Genomic DNA, 26,937 nt, shown 5'->3' on the forward strand with positions numbered 1-26,937 from the left:
ATACCCAACGGCCGCACATTTCCAATGTCATTCATGACATGCACTTGTAGCTTTAAAAAAAAAAGGCCAACCTGTTCTGTCGACCAAGGGCGTTTAATTTACTGCAAGGACGGTTTTGCACGGGGGCGAACACAACTGCATTTAATGCAAATGTGTTCGGGTGGACACAATTGCATTATGCAGCGGCGTCCGGCTGGACACAAATGCATTATGCACAACTGCCTGCGGACATTATTGAATTATGCATTATTGCGACACCAGCATTGTTTTCACCTGCATTTGGATGCATTAGTACATACAATGTAAAGACACTTTTGGTAATTGTCAAAGACCAGTCTTCTCACTTGGTGTATCTCAACATGCATAAAATAACAAACCTGTGAAAATTTGAGCTCAATCGGTCGTCGAGTTTGCGAGATAATAATGAAAGAAAAAACACCCTTGTCACACGAAGTTGTGTGCTTTCTAAATGCTTGATTTCGAGACCTCAAATTCTAAACTTGAGGTCTCGAAATCAAATTCGTGAAAAATTACTTCTTTCTCAAATATTACGTCACTTCAGAAGGAGCTGTTTCTCACAATGTTTTATACCATCAATTTCTCCCCATTACTCGTATAATCAATTAAGGTTTTATGATGATAATTATTTTGAGTTATTACCAATAGTGTCCTCTGCCTTTAAAAGTCGCCAAGGGTTCTGGAGGAGGGGGTGGGGCGCCCCTACCCTGCCACCTGACTCGCCATTGTTGGTGATAATAAAGCACCTATTGATTTTTTCATAATAGCTGCTGATTAACTTTTGAGCGTAATTAACTAATTCGATGATGTTTCCAATCATGCTTAGCCTCGCCTCACTGCCCTTGCCCCACTGGTACCTGTATTAGTAATGCCAGTTTACATCAATCACGAACAAAAGCCATTGTATCCAAAGTACAGTGACATGGGGAGTCAAAGTATTTAATGGAAATGTCCATGGGCGGGGCTTTTCATGTCACTTTAATATTTTGCATTATTAAGTTTGAATAATCGTGGAAGCGAGCATTTTTCACAAATATTAATCGTTTTGCCTTAGCAAAGTGTCGCATTACTTATTAAAGTAACACGTTGCCTTGGATCGGACGAGTTGGTCTATAAAACTGTGCGAACTAACACGGTCGGCCATTTATGGGAGTCAAAAATTTGACTCCCGACCGTGTTAGTCGACGAGGTAAAAAGAAAACCGTGCAATTTCGAGGCAAGTTTGTGTGGATCATTGTATTCTACTTTTACAACATCTCTCTACCCATATGCATTTTACAAAAAACGGTTACAAACGCTTTTCAAAGACCAACTCGACCGATCCAAGGCAACGTGTTCCTTTAAGGGAACTCAACACATCTGCATGAGCTGCCTTTGTTTGTCTTCTTTTGTGAAGCCGTATAGAGTGTATAACGTTCATATCCATTTGGATCCGTTGGGTAGTCGTTGGAAAGAGAGGTTTCAAAAATAAGAGAGAGGAAATAAAAATCACTTGATAGGGCTTGTCTTCCTCTGTCAGAATCCACTAAGAAACCACTGGGCTCTTTAAAAATTAAATTATCATTTGTGTCATAAATGCTCAAGTATTTTTTATAAATCAAACTATTTTGATAATATTCATGTTACTTTTTTATGTTAGAAATGACCGTAGAAAGTAGGCATCACAATGTACATACACTGGTGATCAGCACATTGCAAAAGTTGTTTTTCTTTTCCTTTTTTTCCCCTCTCTCTGGACATGACAGTATGTGTGTTATTCTTTCTAGGTTTTTGTCAGTGTTTTATAAAGACAGTGGACACTATTGGTAACTGTCAAAGACTAGCCTTCACAGTTGGTGTATCTCAACGTATGCATAAAATAACAAACTTGTAAAAATTTGAGCTCAATCGGTCATCGAAGTTGCGAGATAATAATGAAAGAAAAATAACCCTTGTCACACAAAGTTGTGTGCGTTTAGATAGTTGATTTCGAGATCTCAAGTTCTAAATCTGAGGTCTCGAAATCAAATTCGGCGTGGAAAATTACTTCTTTTTCGAAAACTGTGGCACTTCAGAGGGAGCCGTTTCTCACAAAGTTGTATACCATCAACCTCTCCCTATTACTCGTCACCAAGAAAAGTTTAATGCTAATGATTATTTTGAGTATTGAAGTGTCCACTGCCTTCAAGTCCTAAGAATAATCCTAACTAATAAGTTAGGAGGAGTTTGGTGAAATCGACGGCTGTGCCTTTAAACAGGAGGTAAGTAGGCCCTACATCAGCTTTTCAAGGTACATCACTTGAGAAACATTTTGCTTCGAACTTCGGTGGATGACACATTGAATATTGGTAATTTTGGGGCCATAGGGCGATCCTTTCTCATTATTCTTCATGCATGGACATTTCATATCCGGATTTTCGGCGATCGGGTATTAATAACGGCCTATCAAAATCGCGTGACCTTTTGAAATGACATTCTTTCGTGTGTAACTTGTATATTAGACTTGACTCAAGTCCCAATCCCGTGCCATCCCCAGAAACTACTGCTTTGTGATGCTCTGCATTCCAAAACCTGTTCCGCGAGCGCGCACTGTACTGTATGACACGAGGTTGTTTCATAGTAAGTTGAGAATAGCTAGGGACCTCTCACACGAGAATGGGACTTGAATCAAGTCTACTTTATATAGGCCTAGACCTTACTTTTGTATAAGATTGAAACTGATAATTCCAAGGAAACCACACGTTTACAGTCCCTTATGAGAAGACAACATCACATGCTGACTTTCAATGTCTAATAAAATAAAAGCAGCTCGACCCCTGCCATATCTCACGCAGCGCTTTACTCGGTCGCGGGGACGACGACGCCTTTTTTTTAATGAAAATAATAATCACAGATTCGACGACAGGTGGCGTCCTATCTATTTCGGGCTGGATCTGGGCCGGATGATTTATTTACAAAATCACAATGTTCTAAATTTAGAATCTACGAAACGTAAATAAAAACATGGCGACTCCTTGGCCAATGCAGGTGAGTTTGTCCTCAATATCATTCTTATTTAGAGCGTAGAATACAGGAAAAGAACAACATCCTTAGGTTAATGCCTGATTAATGAAGAGATTGTGCCATTATTGTGGTGGTGCTTATTATATGAGTTGCGGGGTATTCTGCAATTGTGCCATTGACTGTTTTATTTTGTTTCAATCAATGATTCATTGTTGAATCTTGACTTTCTGACTCGATCGATCGAGTCGTCGAACAATAAAATTATAATATTGAATTGAATTGAATTGCCCCTAGAACTTTTTCGGTTTCGTCCGCTATCGATCGTCTCCCGTACGTATGGGGAGACGATAGCGAACGAAACCGAAATAGTTCTACTAGGAGTAGAATTGAATGACCAGCATAGGATTTATTTAGGATTTTGGTCCATCTGTTGAGTTTTAGTTTTTGTTCTTAATGGGACTTATTTTTTTCTTTACACGGTATTCGGAAAAGTTTCCGTATGGCGCCACCACTTTTTCATTCGAAATAAAATAATATAGTATCTAAATTACCTGATTGATATATCCCTTTTTGTAAAAATGAGTGAAAAAGTGGTGGCGCCATACGGAAAGTTATCCCGGTATTCTTCTGCTATTATTATATTGTTTTATCTTCTTTGTTTGTTTAGTTAGGAATAGCAATAGTCATAGAGTCTTGATAAACCTGGTGGGACGTCAGTCAGTGCCACTGACTGACTGACTGCAACGGAGGAGTCCAACCTGGGCTAGAGTCTTGATTGAAGTTGTGTTATTACTGTAGAGTGTGCTACTACATTACAATTTCTGATGTTTTGCTTTTTAAATTGATAAAATTACCTCATACATTGGCTAATTATTATAGTTTGTTTTATACCAGGTTCCTTTCCCTTACTCCTACGAGAAGTAGAACTATGCGGTTTTGTTCCGGTATCGTCTCACGGGAGACATGGGGGTCATTCATTGTCTCCACAATGTTGATTTCATTAACTGAAAGAAAAATAGCTCTTTTTTGTATATCTAAACTAAATCATTGTGTACAATCAATTTGGTAAGTTGGTTTTATCATCTTAACTTAGCTATAATAACAGCAGATTTTGCTCGGAGTTTATTTTGATTGCAAGTTTATTCTGTCGTTATCGTTTTACTTTTTTAGAAACGTCTTCAGAATGAGTTACTTCAATTGCAGAGAGACCCTCCAGTAGGCATCAGTGTGAATCCAAAGACAGCGTCTAATACTCTTACATCGTAAGTATGGGGGGGGGTGAACGTGGCGAGTTAGAGCCTAGCGGTTCAGAGCACCGGATTCAAGCTCTGATGTTTGATCAGCAGAGTGTGGGTTCGAGTCCCAGTTGTGACACTTATGATTGCTTCGTAAAGTTGGGGAGGTTGTGCTTTCTGGTTTACCAGCCACAGCCAGGCTTCTGATGGATGATACCTTACTTACTTACTTACGATTGATGGGAGAAATTGTTTAGGCTTATGCCTTTGTGACCCCATATCCTATCATTGATTCCTTCCAATAGGCATCGAGCTCTTTCTTGAAAGTTGACGCTGTTTTGGCATTTACTACTTTGTGTGGGAGACTGTTCCAATCGTTAATGATTGGCTGTGAAAAGAAGTTCCTTCTGCACCCAAGAGAGTCGGCTTGTACAATTTAAGAGAGTGGCCCCTCGTACTGGTGTTTCTAGCTGTATTAAAGAATTTCTTGCAGTCGACTTTCTCCAGTCCCTTGAGCAGCTTAAATGTTTCAATAAGGTCAACTCTTAGTCGTCTTCGTTCTAGTGTGTATAAGTTCAGGGCTTGAAGCCTTTCTGTGTACGGGAGGCTTTTCAACTGTGGCACCAACTTGGTAGCTCTCCTCTGTATCTTTTCTAAAACTCGTTTGTCCTTCTTTAAACCAGGGATCCGTATTATGGACTGTAAAGGGGGTTTCAACCCCAGGAGTAGGCAGCAAGGGCCCCTGCAAAAATAGTTGATTGTATTGTAGTCGACACCTTGAAGTGGCCTTCACGCCTTGTGTGCCAGGTGACTGGCATACAAAAAACTGTTTGAAATGTTGCCCAGTGCACTGATCTAAAAGAGAAGTGGTTCACCCTGGTGTTCCTAGTTTGATTGGCTGCATGTTGCGCCACAGCACTTGGTAAACCATTACAAAAAAATTATTACAAAAATGTAGCTTCACAGGAAAATACAGAATGTCGAGGCACCTTGAGCGCCTTGAGTGACAGATATGAGCGCTATATAAGAAGCCACTATTATTCTTAAAGACAGTGGACACTATTGGTAATTGTCAAAGACCAGTCGTCTCACTTGGTGTATCTCAACATATACATAAAATAACAAACCTGTGAAAATTTGAGCTCAATCAGTGGTCAAAGTTGCGAGATAATGATGAAAGAAAAAACACCCTTGTCACACGAAGATGTGTGCTTTCAGATGCTTGATATTGAGACCTCAAATTCTAAACTTGAGGTCTTGAAATCAAATTCGTGGAAATTTACTTCTGTCTCAAAAACTACTTCACTTCAGAGGGAGCCGTTTCTCACAATGTATATTATCAACCTCTCCCCATTACTTGTTACCAAGTGAGGTTTTATGCTGTTAATTGTTTTGAGTAATTACCAATAGTGTCCACTGCCTTTAAATGAGTGAATGACTCTTGTATTTTTACTAGATGGAGCGTTGATGTATCGGGTGCTCCTGGATCACTGTACGAAGGAGAGAATTTTCAACTACAGTTCACTTTTGGGAAAAGATACCCTTTCGATTCCCCTGAGGTAAATTTAGGGTCCTCTCGGAATGAACATCTTCAAGGAACACATTGCCTTGAATCAGTCAAGTTGGTCCTTGAAAAGCGTTTGTTATAAAATGCATATGGTTAGAAAGATGTTTAAAAAGTAGAATACAATTATCCACACACATTTGCCTCGAAATTGCACGTTTTTTTTTTTACTTTGCGAACTAACACGGTGGGCCATTTATGGGAGTCAAAAATTTGACTCCCATAAATGGCCGACCGTGTTTGTCAACGAGGTAAAAGGAAAACCACGCAATATCGAGTGATACTTGTGTGGACCATTATATTCTACTTTTAAAATATCTTTCTTATCATATGCATTCTATAACAAACGGTTACAAACGCTTTTCAAAGACCAACTCGACCGATCCAAGGCAACGTATTTCTTTAAGTAGTGGCTTTGTCGGATTGCTGAAAACAAAAACACTGATCTGCAATGTTGTTGCCAAAGCCATTGGGTGTAGTAACTATTACTAGAAGTAACCATAGGCGAAGTCGTCATGCAGCCTATGAGCCAACTTTATCAATCTTGTAAGCAGATTGGGTACTTTTTGTAAGACGCAAAACACTATCATCCACAGAGTTAATCTTTACGCGGTTTAAAGACAATGATGGTAGAAAGCCTCCCTTAAAACATTACTTTCTGATGTGCTGTAGTTTTTGAGAAGTGAGTTAAATACTGGAATAAATCATTTTCGTCTCAAAGACGGAAATTCTTTTAGCATGTACGACGGATTTACATTGCTCTGTGATTTTGCTGTGATTTTCACTTTTTCCCTCAAAAACTTGACGACTAATGAAGCTGAAATTTCTACAAGTAAATTATAATTTCATTCACAGTGAGATAGGAATCATGTCGTGGTCAAAAAACTTCATCTACAAAAGGTGTCAAAAACCCTTTTTAAAAAGGCAGAATGTACTTCTAGTATTATAGGTACACAAGTTAATGACCATAAAAACTCCTCTGATTAAGACCGCTGTGGACCTGTTGGTTAACATTGTTAGAGAATGACTCCCTTTGAAGAAGCGTAGTTTAGAGAAAGAGGTAATTTTATTAAATAGTTGAATTTCAGAAAGGCTTAAGTCTAGAATGACTTGCATGCATTTTTTCAGAGACTTTCTTAATTTTGTAAAAACCTTTCAGTAAAATTATGTAAAACTCATTTGACGATTATATGGCGGTTTTGTTAATTGTTTTTGCTTTTCTTTTAAGGTTATATTTACGGGTGGTAACATTCCGGTTCACCCGCATGTCTACAGCAATGGGCACATATGTTTATCCATCCTAACCGAAGACTGGTCCCCTGCTTTGTCCGTGCAGGCAGTCTGCCTAAGTATAGTAAGCATGTTGAGCAGTTGCACTGTAAAGGTAAGGTGGTTTGTTTTCTGCTGGCAACGTTTTGTTAAAGGAACACGTTGCCTTGGATCGGACGAGTTGGTCAAAACAAAAGCGTTTGTAACCGTTTTTTATAAAATGCATATGGTTGGAAAGATGTTTTAAAAGTAGAATACAATGATCCACACAAGTTTGCCTCGAAATTGCGTGGTTTTCCTTCTACTGTGCGAACTAACATGGTCGGCCATTTATGGGAGTCAAAATTTTGACCCCCATAAATGGCCGACGTGTTAGTCAACGAGGTAAAAGGAAAACCACGCAATTTCGAGGCATGTTTGTGTGAATCATTGTATTCTACTTTTACAACATCTTTCTACCCATATGCATTTTATAAAAAAACGGTTACAAACGCTTTTCAAAGACCAACTCGACCGATCCAAGGCAACGTGTTCCTTTAATGTATGTTTGGTTTGCGGTAACACCATTGGTGTATCTACTTGAGTTTGTTCTTAGAGAACTGTCTTGCTTTATTCTACTGCCGCGGAGTAGATAATCAGAGGTTCGGGAGACTTCTCAGTTCTGAAAAGAACTGTCCTGCAATTTGACGTGAATTTGACGTCACAACCCCCCTTTCGCAGCGATATTTGCAACACAACTCAAATCAGTGCGAATTTCGTTGCGAATTTGTGACTTCAACATTCGTATCGCATTCGCATTCGCAGGAAGTATGAACCGGGCTTAAATAGCCGGGAAAGTTCATGAGTCCAATACCACACATAAACTCAAGATTTATGACATGTATGCCCACTTGTTCCAAGGACCAAGTGTCATGCCTGTAAGGGTGCATCTGGTTAATTTTCAATATTGCAATTTTATTTTATTTGTTTGACAGAAACGTCCCCCAGACAACACGTTCTATGTCAGAACGTGCAGTAAAAGTCCCAAGAAAACAAAATGGTGGTATCATGGTAAGTTGGTGTCATTTTATTTCAGCTGTTAAAGGCGCACACTATTGGTAATTACTCAAAACAATTGATAGCATAAAAACTTACTTGGTAACGAGCAATGGAGAGCTCTGGATAGTATAAAACATTGTGAGAAATGGCTCCCTCTGAAGAAACAGAGTTTTTGAGAAAGAAGCAATTTCTCAGCAAATTTCACAGGTTGTTATTTTATGCTTACAGTATGTTGAGATACACCAAGTGGCAATTACCAAAGGTGTCCAGTGCCTTTAAAGGCAGTGGACTCTATTGGTAATTACTCAAAATACTTATTGGCGTAAAACCTATCTTGGTGACGAGTAATGGGGAGAGGTTGATGGTGTAAAACATTGGGAGAAACGGCTACCTCTGAAGTGCCATAGTTTTCGAGAAAGAAGTAATTTACCACGAATTTGATTTTGAGACCTCAGATTTAGAACTTGAGGTCTCGAAATCAACCATCTAAACGCACACAACAACGTGTGACAAGGGGTATTTTTTCGTTCATTATTATCTTGCACTTTCGATGACCGATTGAGCTCAAATTTTCACAGGTTTGTTATTTTATGCATATGTTGAGATACATCAACTGTGAATTGCTAGTCTTTGACAATTACCAATAGTGTCCACTGTCTTTAAGGTATGTTTTATTTTGGTAAAACGTTTGTCATTGGCAAAAGACAAAAGAAATCAGTGTAATCAATTGATGGGTAGGAGGGGGAGTTGTTACTTCCAATGCAACTGATTGTAAAGGTTTTGGTTGTGAATCTGGGAGAGGCTTTTAAACATACAGTATATTTGCTTCAATTTTGTTCGGTAATAAGTCAATAATAACAATGTCCCCTATATATGTGCTTGCTTCTCTTTCAGATGACAAAGTTTGATGAGGCACCAAGATAGATTGCCATACCTAACTACAGCAACTCAGCACGGATAGCTGTGAGTCTTAGCATAGACAGAAAAGCTTGTACAAATTTGGTTCACTTCGAATACACAGAGACAAGACACTTCAGAGTTTCATCCACAGAGAAATCATAGAAAATAATTTTAAAAGTGAGGTTGGAAGAAGAGGAAAATAAAAATCCTTATAGGAAAATAACTAGTACAGGCATGATTTTCTTCCTACATACATTAGTTCGACTTCCGTTATTTTTTATTTTTTACCCTGAAAATTCTGGGATTTCTTTTTTTTTTTAATAGCCTGAATTCAATTCAATTCAGTTCAATTAATTTATTTGTCCATTAAAAAGATAAAAATGGAAAATTGATGTGTCGGAACATTGATAAAAGCTCCAAGACAGAACACTAAAAAAAGGAATACAGTATTGGGTGCGTTCGTTTAGCTTTGGCGTCATTCCATGGGCTCACGCGGGTCTGGGGGTGACCCGAGGTGCATGACGTCACCACGAGAGGGCGAGGATGATCATTCGATTAGCTCTTGTCAGGGGCTCATCAGTGCGAGCACCGCAGGGTCGAATAGGGAAGGTAATCGAACGCACCCTATAAAACTAGATTAACACATTACACTGAGATTGGTGGGATTGAAAAAGGGAGATTTTGAGCAAGAATTCCAGCATCCTTTGCCCCTCTTTGTACAAGGGAAGTGATACACAACACAGTAGGTACATGTACCTGTGCATTCTACTACTTGGCTTGTCTCAGTGTATATGTACATGTATGTACATGTCATTCATTTGACTGCACACAAAAATGGATGCTCCGAAGTTGGTTTTGGGCCTTTAGAAACACCGATGGTCATTTTACCTGGAAGTATTTTGCGTAATACACGCCAGACGACGTGAAGTGGTTAAAGGCGAAACTTATTCCCCAAAACAGATGATTTCTGCATTTTCTTATGCCATGTTAAAATCACCATAATATTTAAGATTTGTCTTACTTTTAAGTTTAAGTAGGAAGAAAGCATACTTGTACATTTTTAATTTACTTCTGAATTATTTGCAAGAAATTGTTTTTTATTCATTTTATTTATACCATTGTACAATTGACTATACCAAAATTTCTGTCATCCGGTGCTTTACAAAGGAAACAGTTTGGGAAACAAACATCGTTGGTATCTGCTCAAGTTAACATGATTTTGATTGCAATCATGAGTCATAAACTTCATTTACACCAACTTACAAAAGCTTTTGAGGAACGGTAATACTTTCCTACTTGGCTTTCCTTGAAACACATTTTTGTTTGCGATTTATTTATGTTAAATGGGCCCACTGCCTTTTCTTTTTTCCTTGCTTCCATTTTAAAACATCAAACTGCGGCAGACTACTGTAAACGTGGAAGAATTAAAAGTTGAATCTCACTTCTGATAAAGTGGCACGTTACTAAGAAAAGGCCCCATTTGGACTACGCATATCTACTTGAATATTTGTTGCCTGGATTTATCTATCCAATCCTTTTAACTACATATCAAGCAGAAATTGTCCATGCGTTTTACCGTAAAGATTTTGTTTTTATTGTTTCTGTTTAGTTTGATTTAAAGTGTCCTAACCATAATAAGAAAAGAAGAAGTTATATATATATATATTTTATGAATCAATCTAGGGTAGATCATTCTTTTCTTTTCACTTTTGTTGTAAATAATTGTAAGAGTTATATTCAAGTAAATACACGCAGTGTTTTCTTTTTAAGTGCAGTTATTTCTGTTTAGAGCATAATCTTTCCCTTGGGCAATCACAAATTAAGAACCAAAATTAGAAATGTTGTTTAGCAGTACACGTTTGTGCTAAGCAACTTTATCTGCTGCGGGGCACCAATTTCATAGAGCTGCTTAAGCAAAAAATGTGGATAAGCACGAAAATAGCTCGCTTATTTTACACATGTTACAGGCCAAAATTTCATGCAATATTCTGTGCTTGTGACTGGTATTTAGCTGTTGTTACTTAGCATAACATTGGAGTGGAATCTTGGCCGGTAATCTGATTTTACAAAGCATGAATTTTATTTGCTTATAGACTCTGAACACTATTGGTAATAATCAAAGACTAGTCTTCACAGTTGGTGTATCTCAACATATGCACAAAATAACAAACCTGTGAAAATTTTCGCTCAATTGGTCGTCGAAGTTGCGAGATAATAAAGAAAGAAAAAAACACCTTGTCACACAAAGTTGTGCGCTTTCAGGTGCTCAATTTCGAGACCTCAAAATTGTAAATCTGAGGTCTCGAAATCAAATAAGTGGAAAATTACTTCTTTCTCAAAAACTAAGTCACTTCAGAGGGAGCCGTTTCTCACAATGTTTTATACTATCAACCTCTCCCCACTACTTGTTACCAAGTAAGGTTTTTAGTAATAATTATTTTGAGTTATTACAAATTACCAAAAGTGTCCAATGTCTTTAAAAATATCTTGTCAAAAATTGCTTCAAATTCATTTTAAAGGTTGGTTTAAATGTTATTGTTGAAATGCCATAGTCACTTACATGATGTGTAATTTTGTGTTTGAATGATTTACAAATTTAACTTAATGATAAAAACAAAATCATTTGATTTAAATGGTTTGATAATCAGTCAAGCATTGGCATAATATATGTGACATTTTACACTTAATATTCAGTTATTTAAAGCGTTCATATTTCACACATTTTCACTGATGATTGGGAGAGATTGATTAATGTCCGAAAGGCTTCAAGCTTAAAGGAAACGTTGCCTTGGATCGGTCGAGTTGGTCTTTGGAAAGCGTTTGCAACCGTTTTTTATAAAATGCATATGGCTGGAAAGATCTTGTAAAAGTAGAATACAATGATCCACACAAACATGCCTCAAAATTGCGTGGTTTTCCTTTTACCTCGTCGACTAACACGTCGGCCATTTATGGGGGTCAAAATTTTGACTCCCATAAATGGCCGAACGTGTTAGTTCGCACAGTAGAAGGAAAACCACGCAATTTCGAGGCAAACTTGTGTAGATCATTGTATTCTACTTTTAAAACATCTTTCCAACCATATGCATTATATAAAAAACGGTTACAAACGCTTTTGTTTTGACCAACTCGTCCGATCCAAGGCAACGTGTTCTTTTAAATACTTTGTAAGGGGAAAAAAATACTCCACAATTCCAGAGTTTGGTGATTAGGAAACAGTTAAATTAAACACTTAAATTCCTGTCTTTCAAAATTGCCAAATAAAAATGAAATACAATAATCATAATATTATGCTTAAATCTGTCCTTAGTTACAAATGGAGTCACGTATCGACTGCAAAAAAATGCTTAGTGGAAACATTTGTGCTTTGGGTGAAGTGAAAATATTTTATTTGCTTATGACACACAAGTGACAGCCCGATATCATGTGTGTGTAATAATAATAATAATACAATATGCTCCTTGTTCCCCGGTCTCGTCTAGCCAGCTACGGGGACATGGGTTTTTCCATTACAGCACCCAGGCTCTAGAATTCACTCCCTGAAAACCTCAGGGAAATACATAACATCTCCATCTTTCAGCAGCAACTCAAGACACACCTGTTCACACTCGCTTTTCCTACCACTTGAGAATTCCCTCTTTTCCATCTTGACCAGCGCCTTTGAATAGTTATACACCAGATTTAGTGCGCCTTTATAAATGCTGTGTAATTAACATTGCTCCCTCTAGTTTCGTTACTCCATACAACGTGTACCGATTACATACATGTAGTGCACAAGTGGTTCAATCACGAGGTTGTAGGTTTGAATCCTACTAGCTAACCGCTGATTTCACAATGACTAGAATTCATAATCATGGACGTTAAACCAATGGTTGTTTGAGAGAGATTGGCTGTTGCCAGCCATATCTCCTTGTGGGAGTTTGTCGAGTTCCCTTGATGGGAAGATCATCTAAACAAACGGACGGTCTTCCATTCCATATTTGGAGTCGAACTACATGTACCATGTACTGGAACTCCCAAAACTACAACCAAGATTTATTTTGGGTGTTGTTGAACGATGTCCCGGGGGGAAATCGGGTTAAAATACAGGCCTCATGGGTTTGTGTAAATACAAGAAATTATTTAGAGCGAAGGTACGAAAAACATTGATTGTTAACTTGGCACTTTTATTTTGGAGTCCAGTGTAATATATAATATGTACAACTTTGTTTACAACGTGATAGACTACAAAATAATGAATAAATTTGATGGATGTGATTGTTAACAGAACTGGATATTTGCTACGGTGTGTATCATTTATGTTTACTGAAAGCTTTTCATTACGGGACGAGGCTAAAATAAAAGCATAATTTGTGTCTAGCAACTCACACCTGTTATCCTTAAGTAATTCCTTGTCGAAACAGTGGACTTCTAATTGGATCATGCACAAACCAGCTCCTGACTGCCCCAGCAGCCCTATGCAGATGAACTGCTTACCATTTAAGTTTAGTGACCCTAAACAAATCCATTAGGTGAACACGATGTATGTTTGGTAACATTGATATCAATGGAAAAAATTCAAGATGCCCGCACCATGATAAAGGTCTATGGTCTATACCTTTAGGAAAACCGTGTACTAGTACCAGGTTACAAGACCATATCCAATAACTGGTGGCTACAGCTACGGTTAAAGCTATTGCTGAATGTGTCTGATAGGTCAATTCATGATGACGCAGCGATCCAATTTAAGTCGTAGCTGTAAACGCCAATTCTGACAAGGCTTTAAAATTGTCCAAAGTGTTTGCATAAATTTATGCACAGGTAAATTAAAAATCAAATAAACTAAACGCCTCCAAAATGATACGCCATACATATAAGGCCAATAATTTGAATCCATAAATATGTTTTTGTTTTTCGTATTTACAACATAAAATTATTTTCTGCCTTAGAGCAGGCATTTATACAATCACATGAATTGCTTCTATACTCTCTTAAATTGCAATAATAAAGCTGCAAAAAAAATGATACACTTGATGAGATGAACAATTTATATATTTTTTACTGCAAACAAATTCTACACCGCAAAGTAGCTTATCTCAAACCATTATACAAAAACCATAAGTTATAGATATTCAAAACCTCACAGTCAGCCACAAATTATAAATGTTCATCTGGCAGTAAAGCTGCGAACAAAATGATACCCTTGATGAGATGAAAAATTAACATGCAGAAACTTTTAAATAAATAAAAATCTAATTTCATAGAGGGGAAATTTAGATTAAAGCCATTATACAGTTTCGGAGCAGAAAAAAAATAAAAGTTCACAGATTTACTAATAACTTACAGGGTTTACAGAAGGTAATGGTAAAAGACTTCTCTTGAAATATTATTCCATGAAATGCTTTACTTTTTGAGAAAACATTAAAACAATTATCAATTCTCGACATCGAGAATTACGGATTTATAGTAAACACATGTCATGACACAGCGAAACGTGTGGAAACAAGGTTGGGTTTTCCCGTTATTTTCTCCCGACTCCGATGACCGATTGAGCCTAAATTATCACAGGTTTTTTATTTTACATATAAGTTGTGATACACGAACCGGGGCCTTGGACAATACTGTTTACCGAAAGTGTCCACTGGCTTTAAGAGTTTTACACATGAACGTCCTTATAGTTTCAATTAGCAACTGAGACATTAATTAGGTTTGAGACCGCAGAGCAAAGTAGACTCTATCCCGAACCATTATACAAAAAACACAAGTTATAAATATTCAAAACCTGACAGTGAGTCACAAGGTATAAACATTCAAATCTGGCTGGAACATTGATGTCACTTTGATAGTGAAGCAATCTGTAAAAAAACAGAAAAAAGAACAAATTTGAAGTTTCCTTCATAATAATAATATTTCTAGGTAATTTGTTTTTCTCCGTAAGTTTTTCATGTGGAAATCAATGTTTCCGAAATGAAATGAAAAACTCAATTACCATTCACTTAATTTTTTTCACGTTTAGCACTTTTTTTTTAGTAATCATGGAGTAGTACAACTCTGATGAAAATGCGTTAGAAATGAGAAAAGTGGTGTTACAGTCCGCAAACGACAGCTGGGCTGAGGTTTAAAAATAAAGAAACAACAATTGACCCCTTCCCGACTACACTTTTTATTTGACAATTTACTAAAAAATGACGAGAAATTTCCTGACTTCAGTCAAAGTTTTTTTATATTTTATTTCAGACCATGTCAATTCTAAATTGAGTTACTGTCCACAAACTGAATGCAAGGATGGACTGAGTGTTACGAAAACAAAATGCTATCGTTATTACAACAATGGACCCACTTTATTTCCTGACTGCACTTTCTATTTGACAGTTACTGTCACGTACAATGTAGTGCTGCTATTAATCTTACCATGCATTGAATAGATATTTGCTGACTTCAGAAGTTTTTGATTTCAGACCGGTCAGGCTTATCGGATTTGTGGAGTGTAGACATTTCTTTAAAGGCACTGGGGTGGATTTCACAAAGGTAGTCCTAACTTAGGACTAGTCCTAGGCAATGCTAAGAGATAGGACTGGTCCTAAGTTAGGATGAGTTACTGGTCCTAACTTAGGACTAGTCCTAGGCAATGCTAAGAGATAGGACTGGTCCTAAGTTAGGATGAGTTACTGGTCCTAACTTACGACTAGTCCTAGGCAATGCTAAGAGATAGGACTGGTCCTAAGTTAGGATGAGTTACTGGTCCTAACTTAGGACCAGTCCCATCTCTTAGCATTGCTTAGGACTAGTCCTAAGTTAGGACTACCTTTGTGGACTAGTCCTAGGCAATGCTAAGAGATAGGACCAGTCCTAAGTTAGGATGAGTTACTGGTCCTAACTTAGGACTAGTCCTAGGCAATGCTAAGAGATAGGACCAGTCCTAAGTTAGGATGAGTTACTGGTCCTAACTTAGGACTAGTCCTAGGCAATGCTAAGAGATAGGACCAGTCCTAAGTTAGGATGAGTTACTGGTCCTAACTTAGGACCAGTCCTATCTCTTAGCATTGCTTAGGACTAGTCCTAAGTTAGGACTACCTTTGTGAAATCCACCCCTGGACACTATTATACACTAGCATACAAATTTACTCGGTAACAAGCAATGGAGAGCTCTTCTTAGTACAAAACAATCTGAGAAACGGCTCCCTCTGAAGTAACGTAGTTTTTGAGAAGAAGGTAATTTCTCACAGAAATATTTGAATTGATTTCGAGACCTCAGCACGAATTCAAGGCATTTGAAAGCACGCGACTTGTGCGGTTTTCTTCCATTATTCTCGCGCAACTTCGACGAACAATTGAGCTAAAAAATGTCCAGGTTTGTTATTTTATGTATATGTTGAGATACACCAAGTTAGAAGACCGGTCTTTGACAATTACCAAAGGTGTCCAGTGCCTTTAAGACTAAAGATGCTTAACAAGTTACGGTGAAAAAGAGTACCCGTTTGAACAGCAAAAATTACGACAATTGACACTGTTTGTTTTAAGGCCTGCAAACAATCCCTGTAGTTAGTATCAACAATAAAGACATCATCTAGACCTTTTTTCAATTTTCCCAAGAAAAACCTAGACCGAGTGACGCCTTCACCTAAAACTAACGATTATTGCACGCTATATGTCATGTACAGCAAGCTGCCTTGTTATAAAATGCGAGTGCACAATCAACCAGAAATTTACAGTCAGCAGCTTTTAATCAAGTTTGACCTAACCTTCAGTGTCATGCTTTCTCATTTATTTGGTTAAAGGAACACTACAGAATTGGTTTTTGCTAACAAAATCGTTGCTGGCAGTGTAAGCGCTAAATCCACCACATACATAAACTGACAAACCTGTAGAAGTTTGAGATCGATCAACCATCTGGGTCACGAGAGAATAGTGAAAAAAAAAACGAATACAAATGTTGCATTGCATCGATGCAAAATAAAAATGAATAAAATGCTCTGACACTGAGCGATAAACTCCAAAACGCGAAATTAGATTATTTATTTCTCCTCAAATATGACATTTCAGACAAAAATATTTCAAGGGACAATTTCAACTATCATCATCATTAGACCATGTAAGTTTTATGTAATCTGTGATTTTCACGATTTTTGTTTTATACCAATTCCGTAACGTTCCTTTACGTGCCTTGAGTATAATTGACATACCCTATGTACATCCATATCAGAGTTAAAGAATTGGTTTCAGGTTAAGTTCATTTTAACAGCGTGTCGTGGCCGAGTTGGTCTAGTTAACCGGACCCAAGTTCTGGTGTTGTCAGCAGCAAAATGTGTGGGTTCAAATCCTGGTCATGCCACTTGTGCCATTGAGCAGGACACTTTTAAGCATACTGTAATTGCTTCTTAAAAGTTAGGAAGGAAGTGCATTCTGCTCTACCAGCCAGGCTCCTATTGGGTGACACCCAGGATGTTTATCCCTACGGACTGTAAAGGGGGTTTATTTCAAGGAGGTGCCCATTTCATTAAAGCCAGTGGACACTATTGGTAAATGTCAAAGACCAGTCTTCTCACTTGCTGTATCTCACAACATATGCATAAGATAACAAGGTGCTTTCAGATGCTCGATTTCGAGTCTAAACTTGAGGTCTCGAAATCAAATTCGTGGAAAATTACTTCTTTCTCGAAAACTACTCCTCGTCAGAGGGAGCTGTTTCTCACAATGTTTTATATTATAACACCCCTTACCAATATTCTGCCTTTTCATTGGTTTAGAGCGCGTCACATGATATGTCTTAGTTTTGCTAGACGCACGGCCGTGTGATAGTGCATCGGTTTGCCATGCGCTAGTTCGAAGACTAGTACACGGCGTGCAGTACCCAGACGCCCGTTGCGTGTACGGGGATGATAAATTAATAGTCTGTAACCATTTCGGATTACATGACACTACATGCAGCACAGTAAAAGTTTTCGCAATCTGTATTCGCGTCGTCCATGGATTGTAGCATTCAGGTCTGTAACTTAATAGTACAGTATTTAGAAATGATTAGGGTGTTATAAAACAAATATTGGCTGCTTTTACTCGTGCAATGGTTAAAACTATGACTCCCTCGGTGATCCCCGAAACGTTTTATTTTCCCTCGGCTTCGCCTCGGGAAAATAAAACGCTCCGGGAATCACCTCCGGGAATCATCATAGTTTTAACCATAGCACTCGAAGCAGTCAATATTTGTGTACTATCAACCTCTCCCCATTACTCGTTAAAGTAAGGTGTTATGCTTATAATTATTTTGAGTAATTACCAATAGTGTCCACTGCCTCTAACAGGGAAAACAGCAGTACCTAGTAGCAGGACTAAAACAATTATTCTAAAAGTAATTGATCAAAATCTAATTGACATCGCAGTAAAGGACGGCTACAACATTTCTGCTGCATATGATCAAAAACAAGAATAACAAATTGACAAGCAACTATTTCCCTGCCTTTGCATTCAACAAGAGAATTAGCGACAGCGCGACACTCTAGTTTCAACACCTCAAAACCTGCTGAATTGACAATCCTTTTCATCGAGTGATCCATCTTCCCTGAAGTGGGCTTTCAACTTCAGCCGTTCAGGTATATTGATTTGTTGAGTGCTGGCACAGGCATCATTTATAGGTTAAGGAAGCTCACTCCAAGATGCTGCACACAGCGACCGATAGATGTTATCAATTTAGACACATGTCGCAAGTTTCCACTGTTTATTTATTTGATAACTGGTGCATTTGACTTGAAAAAGCCGTTCAGCAAAACATTTGCGAAAGATTTGCTTTTTATGACTGATTTATTGCTGCTCTCTTCACAAAGATTTGCTGAGGAATTCTTGAGTTTACTGTTAAGACGTTTCCCTTGGTGACATCGCGTATGGAAACAGCTACAACTTGCCAGAATTAACTTTGAATCTGTCAGGAGTTTTCACAGAGTGCGTATTCTGCATTTTTAGTATCCTGCTGTTTCTCACTGTAATCTGACTATGTTTCTACACATAAACAGTCAGTAAGCTGTAGTCTTTCATCCCGCTCATCAGTGGCACCCAAGAAACCACCATTCTGTACCAAGAATTCTGTGGAGTTCTAAGTAAAGTGATCTTGGACACATCTCTCCTGTGACATCATGGATGGAAGCGGATCAAACTTATCATCATTTACTCAAAACCAAGAGGGAGTTTTCACAGATTGTGAAGACGCATTCTGCATTTTTACATTTGTTCTTTTCTTCCTTACAATAGCTCTGACATTGGTTCTGAATTCAGTATGCCTCGTGGTTTTACGTCATGTCAGAGGCATCCAAAAAACAACCAAACTGTTCATGATGTCCCTCACACTTTCTGATCTATGCACCGGGATTTTCTTTGGAATTCCTAATTTGTATTATATCATATCCACTTCATGGATAGTAAGTGGTTCTTTCTGTAAGATCCTGCCGTATATACAGACAGCATTGATCACAATAAATGCGCTATCAATGGTTTTGTTGACAATTGATCGATTCTTAGCCATTGCCTACCCACTGCATTATCCGAGGCTGATGACACTAAAAAGGTCAAAGGTCATGATCACACTGGTATGGAGTTTGACCATAATACTCTACTCTGCCTTGTATTGCCTTCCAAGTTCACATCCTGACATGGTGAAGGAAAAACATGCAATTCTTTGTGTGAGGCATCATTTGGTTCAGATAATTTTCCCTTCAATTGCTGGAGTTTCACTTGGGACAATCCTGACACTTTATGCATACATTCTGAAAGTTGCTCGACGTCAGGCACGACTCATCGCCGCTCAGAATATCCTCGGTAACATTGAAGGGAGACAGAATATTCCAGGGCCAATCAGTACAAAGTCTGCTACCACTGTGATCATTATAACAGGCACTGCTTGCCTCTGCTGGATACCTGGAATTGTCATGGCAATATTGGCATCGGAAGATTTCAAAGTACCCGCAAGTGTTCATGTAATTGCCCTTACTCTATACTGCAGTAATTGTTGGTTGAATTGCATCATCTACTACTGGAGGAACAGGGAGTTTAAGCAAGCACTGCACAACCTTAGATCCTCATGCTGTCACTGACTGTATAAGACAAGACAACACTAAATCTAGCATGAGTGATGAAATCCTCTAGCCACTGTACCATTTTGTAATTTTGCTGAAAAGATAAAACTTTTGTTTCTCGCTATTTGTTTTCTCTAATTTTATTGTGGTTAGCATACTCGTTTGAAACAGTAGAGTATTAGAAACAGTTTCAAGAGGTTGTCACCCCTCCTTCACAGTATGTGTTCTACACTTCAATACCTGACTATGTAATTGTTCTAGCATGTTTTAATTTTGAGTTACTCTGCGAACAAAGAGCTCGTCAGAGAAAAGAAGAAGAAAAAACGTGTTTGACCGGATTAGCCCAAACACCAACTTTGAGTGCGTTTTGGCGGTCGTACCCAATAACTGGATCGGCCATTGGCCACTTATTTCAACTGTGCCAGTAATTATTAAAAAATGGGCTACAAGGCTGATGAACACTTGCCACTGAGTTAATCAAGGCGGTGTGTTTTCCTTTTTCTTGATGAAGATTTACACTTCAGTTTTATCCATCAATAGTTCCATCCAATAGAAAAAAAAAACACTTACAAAAAGCCATAATCATGTCTTTACAACAATTGACCCCTTTATTTCCTGACTGCACTTTCTATTTGACAATTACTGTCACCGTGATGCTACTATTAAATTTAATTTGCTGCGCTAGAAATTTGCTGACTTCAAAGGTTTTTTTTTCAGACCGTTGATTTGAGGCAAATTGATTTGTTGAATGCAGAAACACACATAATATAGACACAGCTACATGTAAGAGACTCAAAGATTTATTTACCTGACAACTGAAGCATCGGACACAAAGTTTCAAGACTTGTACCACTGCAGTTGTTTGCAGTACATGGATTCTTATTTTTGTTCTAACTGGTAAATACTGGTTCTTCAGTGCATATCCGATATCCAAAAAACAAATGAAAACAAAGCTGCTCATGTATTGCTGCTTTCTATTACACCGGGATTTACTGAGGAACTCTTGAGTTTAATTCCAAGACATCTGGGATAAAGATACAGGAGACATTTCTTTTGTGACATCACGGATGGAGCAGTTACGATTTGCCAGAGTTTACTTCCTACATGTATCTGTCGGGATTGTTCTATGATTGTACAAAACACATTCTGCATTTTTACATGCGCTACTAATTCTTACATGACTTCTGACTGCATTTCTATACATAAAAACTTGGTGAGCTAATTGGCTTTTTATTCCTAAACGGCAGCACCCAAGAATACATCAATTTGTACCAAGAATTCTGCGGAGTTCCAAGAAAGTGATTTTGGACGCATCTCTCCTGTGACATCATGGATGGAAACGGATCAAACTTATCATCATTTACTCAAAACCAAGAGGCAGTTTTCACAGATTGTGAAGACGCATTCTGCATTTTTACATTTGTTCTTTTCTTTCTAACAATAGCTCTGATTATGGTTCTGAACTCAGTTTGCCTCTTGGTTTTACGTCATGTCAGAGGCATCAAAGAAACAACTAAACTGTTCATGATGTCCCTCACACTTTCTGATCTCTGCGCCGGGATTTTCTTAGGAATTCCTTATATTTATTATTTCATATTCACTTCATGGATAGTAAGTGGTTCTTTCTGTAAGATCTCACCATATTTAATAACAGCATTGATCACAATAAATGCTTCATCAATTGTTTTGTTGACAACTGATCGATTCTTAGCCATCGCCTACCCACTGCATTATCCGAGGCTGATGACACTAACAAGGTCAAAGGTCATGGTCACACTGGTATGGAGTCTAACTATAATACTCTACTCTGCCTTGTATTGCCTTCCAAGTTCACAGTCTGAAATAGTGAAGGAAAAACATGCAATTCTCTGTGCGTGGCATCATCTGTTTCTGTTTGTTATCCCTTCAATTGCTGGAGTTTCACTTGGGACAATCCTGATTCTGTATGCGCACATTCTGAAAGTTGCTCGACGTCAGGCACGACTCATCGCCGCTCAGAATATCCTCGGTAACATTGAAGGGAGACAGAATATTCCAGGGCCAATCAGTACAAAGTCTGCTACCACTGTGATCATTATAACAGGCACTGCTTGCCTCTGCTGGATACCTGGAATTATCAATGCATTATTGGCGTCGGAAGATTTCAAAGTATCGGCAAGTTTTTATATAACTGCCATTACTCTATACTGCAGCAACTGTTGGTTGAATTGCATCATCTACTACTGGAGGAACAGGGAGTTTAAGCAGGCACTGCACAACCTTAGATCACCATGCTGTCACTGACTGTAGAAGACAAGACAATACTACATCTAGCATAAGTGATGAGATCCTATAGCCACTGTATCAGATTGTAATTTTGCTGAAAAGATCAAGCTTTCGTTCGTTTGCTGTTTTTTTTCTTTCATTTCAATTCAATTCAATTCAATAATACGTTTATTCCTTACTCTTGTTGGAAAAAAGGAAAATTATGAGAATTAAACAGTACATAGAAATATAACAAAATGAAAGCGCATCAACAAAGTGTACAAAAGGAATAAATCATCTGTTTTAAACTGAAGTATTGTAAAGCAAATGTTTCATGATATTTTGAAGCCTCTTTCACAGAATGTGGTTTAGATCTGTGACTACTCAATCGTTAATAAGGGAATCAATGTGTGGTGAAGAGGTTTTTTACTAGTGGTTTAAACCCGCGCCGAGGCCTGGCCTTGATAATTTTATCGAGACGAAGTCAAGGTAAATTATCAAGAACCAGGCTTTGGCGGGTTTAAACCACGGTTGAAAACAAATTCTACACACTCTGATTCCCATTCATAAATACCTTTTTGGTCGATAAACATCAACACTTCTTGGTCAAAAGGTAAAATAAATGCAAAAATAACAAGTCTTCAATGATTTCTTTCAACACAACACCCCTCCAGCTATGATTTTACAACAAACACATTACTTTATAAACAAAATTAAAAATTGGCTCAGTCGAAAATGTGTTCTTCGATAAACCAGGTGATTTAGTCCTTAACAATAGTGAAGATGGCGTTATTTATGCTCCATTTGTTTCCGAAAGTTGACATATTGTTCTGTGACTTGTAAATCTGGAATTCAGACATGACTTTGTACTGGATGTGACTGCGCCATGTAACAAGAGTCGGCAGAGAAAAAAGAAAAGAAAGGTGTTTGACTCATTAACGCAAACACTAGGGTGGGTGTTGGCAACGGAACCAATAACTGGTTCCGTCATAGGCCAGTGATTAACCAATATTCAACTAGCATTAACAAGTCAACTGTGAAAGGCATTAATTTAAAATGGGCTTCAAGGCTGATAAACACTTGCCATTGAGTTGATCAATGTGGTGTGTGTTTTCCTTTTTGTTGGTGAAGAATTACATTTCAGTTTTATCCATAACTAATTCCATATGAAAGCAAAAAGCACTTACAAAAAGCACTTACAAAAAGCCATAATTATTTCTATCAAACAACGAACCCATTTATTTCCTGACTACTTTCTATTTGACAATTTCTGTCACCGTGATGCTGCTATTAAATTTACTATGCTGCGCTAGAAGTTTACCGACTTAAAAGATTTTTTATTTCAGCTTTCAGGCAAATTGATTTGTTGAGTGCAGAAACACACATACGTTATAGGTAAAGGCAGCTCACTTCAAGATGTTACACACCGAGACTGCAGATGTTATCGATTCAGACACAGCTAAAGAGGTTCCTAGATTTATTTACCTGACTATTGGTGCATTGGACACAAAGTTTCATGACTTGTACCACTGCAGTTGTTTGCAGATGGATTCTTATTTTTGTTCTCACTGGTAAATACTGGTTCTTCAGCGCATATCCGATATCCAAGAAACAAATGAAAACAAAGCTGCTCATGTATTGCTGCTTTCTATTACATGTACACCAGGATTTGCTGAGGAATTCTCGAGTTGAATTCCAAGACATCATGGATATAGATATAGGAGATTTCCCTTTGTGACATCCCGGATGACAACAGTTACGATTTGCCGGAGTTTACTTCCTGTCTGTCGGGATTGTTCACTGATTGTACAAAACACATTCTGCATTTTTACATTTGTGCTATTATTACTTACTGCACTTCTGACTGCGTTTCTTCACTTACAAACTCGGTAAGCTATATGGCTTTTTACTGCTCAACGGTGGCGACCAAGAATACATCAATTTGTATCGAGAATTCTGCAGAGTTCTAAGTAAAGTGATTTTGGACAATCTCTTCTGTGACATCATGGATGGAAACGGATCAAACTTATCATCATTTACTCAAAACCAAGAGGCAGTTTACACAGATTGCCAAGACGCATTCTGCATTTTTACATTTGTTCTTTTCTTTCTATCAATAGCTCTGATTATAGTTCTGAATTCAGTATGCCTCGTGGTTTTACGTCATGTCAGAGGAATCCAAGAAACCACCAGGGTGTTTATGATGTCCCTTACACTTTCTGATCTCTGCACTGGGATTATCTTTGGAATTCCTGATCTGTATTATATCATATCCACTTCATGGATAGTAAGTGGTTCTTTCTGTAAGATCCTGCCGTATTTAACGACAACACTGATCACAATCAATGCGCTATCAATGGTTTTGTTGACAATTGATCGATTCTTAGCCATTGCCTACTCACTGAATTATCCAAGGCTGATGACACTAAAAAGGTCAAAGGTCATGGTCACACTGGTATGGAGTTTGACCATAATACTATACTCTGCCTTGTATTGCTTCTCAAGTTCACAGTCTGAAATAGTGAAGGAAACACATGCACTTCTTTGTGTGTGGCATCATTTGATTCGGTATATTTTCCCTTCAATTGCTGGAGTTTCACTAGGAACAATCTTGATACTTTATGCGTATATTCTGAAAGTTGCTCGACGTCAGGCACGACTCATCGCCGCTCAGAATATCCTCGGTAACATTGAAGGGAGACAGAATATTCCAGGGCCAATCAGTACAAAGTCTGCTACTACTGTGATCATTATAACAGGCACTGCTTGCCTCTGCTGGATACCTAGTATTTTCACAGCATCGTTGGCATCAGAAGATTTCAAAGTATCCATAAGTTTTTTTGTAATTGCCAGGACTCTATACAGCAGCAACAGTTGGTTGAATTGCATCATCTACTACTGGAGGAACAGGGAGTTTAAGCAAGCACTGCACAACCTTAGATCCTCATGTTGTCACTGACTGTATAAGACAAGACAATACTACATCTAGCATAAGTGATGAGATCCTATAGCCACTGTATCAGTTTGTAATTTTGCTGAAAAGATCAAGCTTTTGTTCGTTTGCCGTTTGTTTTCTTTCATTTCAATTCAATTCAATTCAATTCAATAATACGTTTATTCCATACTCTTGTTGGAAAAAAGGAACAATTATGAGAATTTAACAGTACATAGAAATGTAACAAAATGAAAGCGCATCAAAGTGTACAAAAGGAATAAATTATTGTTTTAAACAGAAGAACTGTAAAGCAAAAGTTTCATGACATTTTGAAACTTCTTTCACAGAATGTTGTTTAGTTATGTGACTACGTAATCGTTAATGTGTTTTAGATATGTGACTACATGTACGTAATCGTTCAAACAAGTTTCTAATGTAGAGTTACTTTGCGAACAAGACTTTTGACTTGTCAACTTGAACTTTATTACCTCAAAACGTTCTAAAAAGAGTTTAAAAACTAAATGAGATGTTCCATTGATTTTACAACAAACACATTACTTAATATAAATAATAAAAAAAATATAAAACAAATATAAAAAATAATTGGCTCAGTCGCAAATTAGTCTTTATAAACCAGATGATTTCGTCCTTGCCAATAGCTTTATTTATTTTCCATTTGTTTCTGAAAGTTGACATATTGTTCTGTGACTTGTAAAACAGGAATTTAGACATGACTTTGTAAAGGATGCGACCCCGCCATTTAACATGTTTAACAAGAGTCGGCAGAGAAAAATAAAAAGAGAGGTGTTTGACCTCATTAACCAAAACACCTATAGGGTGCGTTTTGGCGGTCGTAATCAAACAAGTGGTTAGTTCATTTGCCAGTTATTAACCAATATTCAACTAGCATCAACAAGTCAACTGTGAAAGGAAATAATTTAAAATGTGCTACAATTCTGATAAACACTTGCCATTGAGTTGATCAATGTCCTGTATTTTCTTTTTTTTGGTGAAGATTTACATTTCAGTTTTATCCAGAACTATTGCCATATGAAAGCAAAAAGCACTTACAAAAAGCCATAATAGTTTCCATCAAACAACTGACCCATTTATTTCCTGACTGCACTTTCTATTTGACAATTACTGTCACCGTGATGCTGCAATTAAATTTACTTTGCTCTGCTAGAAACTTGCCGACTTTTATCAGAGGTTTATTATTTCAGACCGTTGAGGCAAATTGATTTGTTGAGTGCAGAAACACACATAATTTATAGGGAAAGGTCAACTTCAAGATGTTACACACCGAGACTGCAGATGTTATCAATTCAGACACAGCTTAAGAGGTTCAAAGATTTATTTACCTGACAATTGGTGCATTGAACACAAATTTTCAAGACTTGTACCACTGCAGTTGTTTGCAATACATGGATTCTTATTATTGTTCCAACTGGTAAATACTGGTTCTTCACTGCATATCCGATATCCAAGAAACAAATGAAAACAAAGCGGCTCATGTATTGCTGCTTTCTATTACACCAGGATTTGCTGAGGAAATCTTGAGTTGAATTCCAAGACATCATGGATATAGATATAGGAGATTTCCCTTTGTGACATCACGGATGAAAACAGATACGATTTGCCGGAGTTTACTTCCTACCTGTCGGGATTGTTCACTGATTGTACAAAACACATTCTGCATTTTTACATGCGCTC

General features: G+C 37.7%; 5 protein-coding genes across 5 annotated transcripts in view; 4 read left to right on the forward strand and 1 right to left on the reverse strand.

Moving 5' to 3' along the window:
• Positions 1 to 2,930: 2,930 nt before the first annotated feature.
• On the forward strand, positions 2,931 to 11,386 carry LOC139952252 (ubiquitin-conjugating enzyme E2 W-like). Its single transcript, XM_071951326.1, has 6 exons — positions 2,931 to 3,024; positions 4,171 to 4,262; positions 5,692 to 5,794; positions 7,028 to 7,183; positions 8,043 to 8,118; positions 9,001 to 11,386. Exons 1-6 carry the CDS (start codon positions 3,001 to 3,003, stop codon positions 9,012 to 9,014), a joined length of 465 nt encoding a protein of 154 aa, XP_071807427.1. The 5' UTR covers positions 2,931 to 3,000; the 3' UTR covers positions 9,015 to 11,386.
• The window catches only part of LOC139952247 (coiled-coil and C2 domain-containing protein 1-like), a 75,479-nt gene continuing 58,891 nt past the window's right edge, over positions 10,350 to 26,937 (reverse strand). Inside the window, exon 26 of the mRNA XM_071951321.1 lies at positions 10,350 to 14,840. Coding sequence (XP_071807422.1) covers positions 14,820 to 14,840 — 21 coding nt within the window. The 3' untranslated portion in view covers positions 10,350 to 14,819. The remainder of the gene's footprint in view (positions 14,841 to 26,937) is intronic.
• LOC139952170 (histamine H2 receptor-like) lies at positions 19,110 to 20,063 on the forward strand. The gene has a single exon (XM_071951188.1). The coding sequence runs from the start codon at positions 19,110 to 19,112 to the stop codon at positions 20,061 to 20,063; it is 954 nt and encodes a 317-aa protein (XP_071807289.1).
• Positions 21,375 to 22,328, forward strand: LOC139952754 (histamine H2 receptor-like). The gene has a single exon (XM_071951977.1). It carries the CDS (start codon positions 21,375 to 21,377, stop codon positions 22,326 to 22,328), a length of 954 nt encoding a protein of 317 aa, XP_071808078.1.
• LOC139952100 (histamine H2 receptor-like) lies at positions 24,295 to 25,248 on the forward strand. The gene has a single exon (XM_071951054.1). The coding sequence runs from the start codon at positions 24,295 to 24,297 to the stop codon at positions 25,246 to 25,248; it is 954 nt and encodes a 317-aa protein (XP_071807155.1).

Source organism: Asterias amurensis, chromosome 20 (assembly GCF_032118995.1).
Source record: "Asterias amurensis chromosome 20, ASM3211899v1".
In the NCBI taxonomy this organism is placed as follows: Eukaryota; Metazoa; Echinodermata; class Asteroidea; order Forcipulatida; family Asteriidae; genus Asterias; species Asterias amurensis.

What these genes read in the sequence shown, in the direction of transcription:
- LOC139952170 (XM_071951188.1), top strand. Translation starts at nt 19,110, where the DNA reads ATGGATGGAAGCGGATCAAACTTATCATCATTTACTCAAAACCAAGAG.
- LOC139952754 (XM_071951977.1), top strand. Translation starts at nt 21,375, where the DNA reads ATGGATGGAAACGGATCAAACTTATCATCATTTACTCAAAACCAAGAG.
- LOC139952252 (XM_071951326.1), top strand. Translation starts at nt 3,001, where the DNA reads ATGGCGACTCCTTGGCCAATGCAG. An exon ending in CGACTCCTTGGCCAATGCAG is followed by an intron (nt 3,025 to 4,170) that starts GTGAGTTTGTCC and finishes TTACTTTTTTAG; the next exon opens with AAACGTCTTCAGAATGAGTT. An exon ending in ACCCTTTCGATTCCCCTGAG is followed by an intron (nt 5,795 to 7,027) that starts GTAAATTTAGGG and finishes TTTTCTTTTAAG; the next exon opens with GTTATATTTACGGGTGGTAA.
- LOC139952100 (XM_071951054.1), top strand. Translation starts at nt 24,295, where the DNA reads ATGGATGGAAACGGATCAAACTTATCATCATTTACTCAAAACCAAGAG.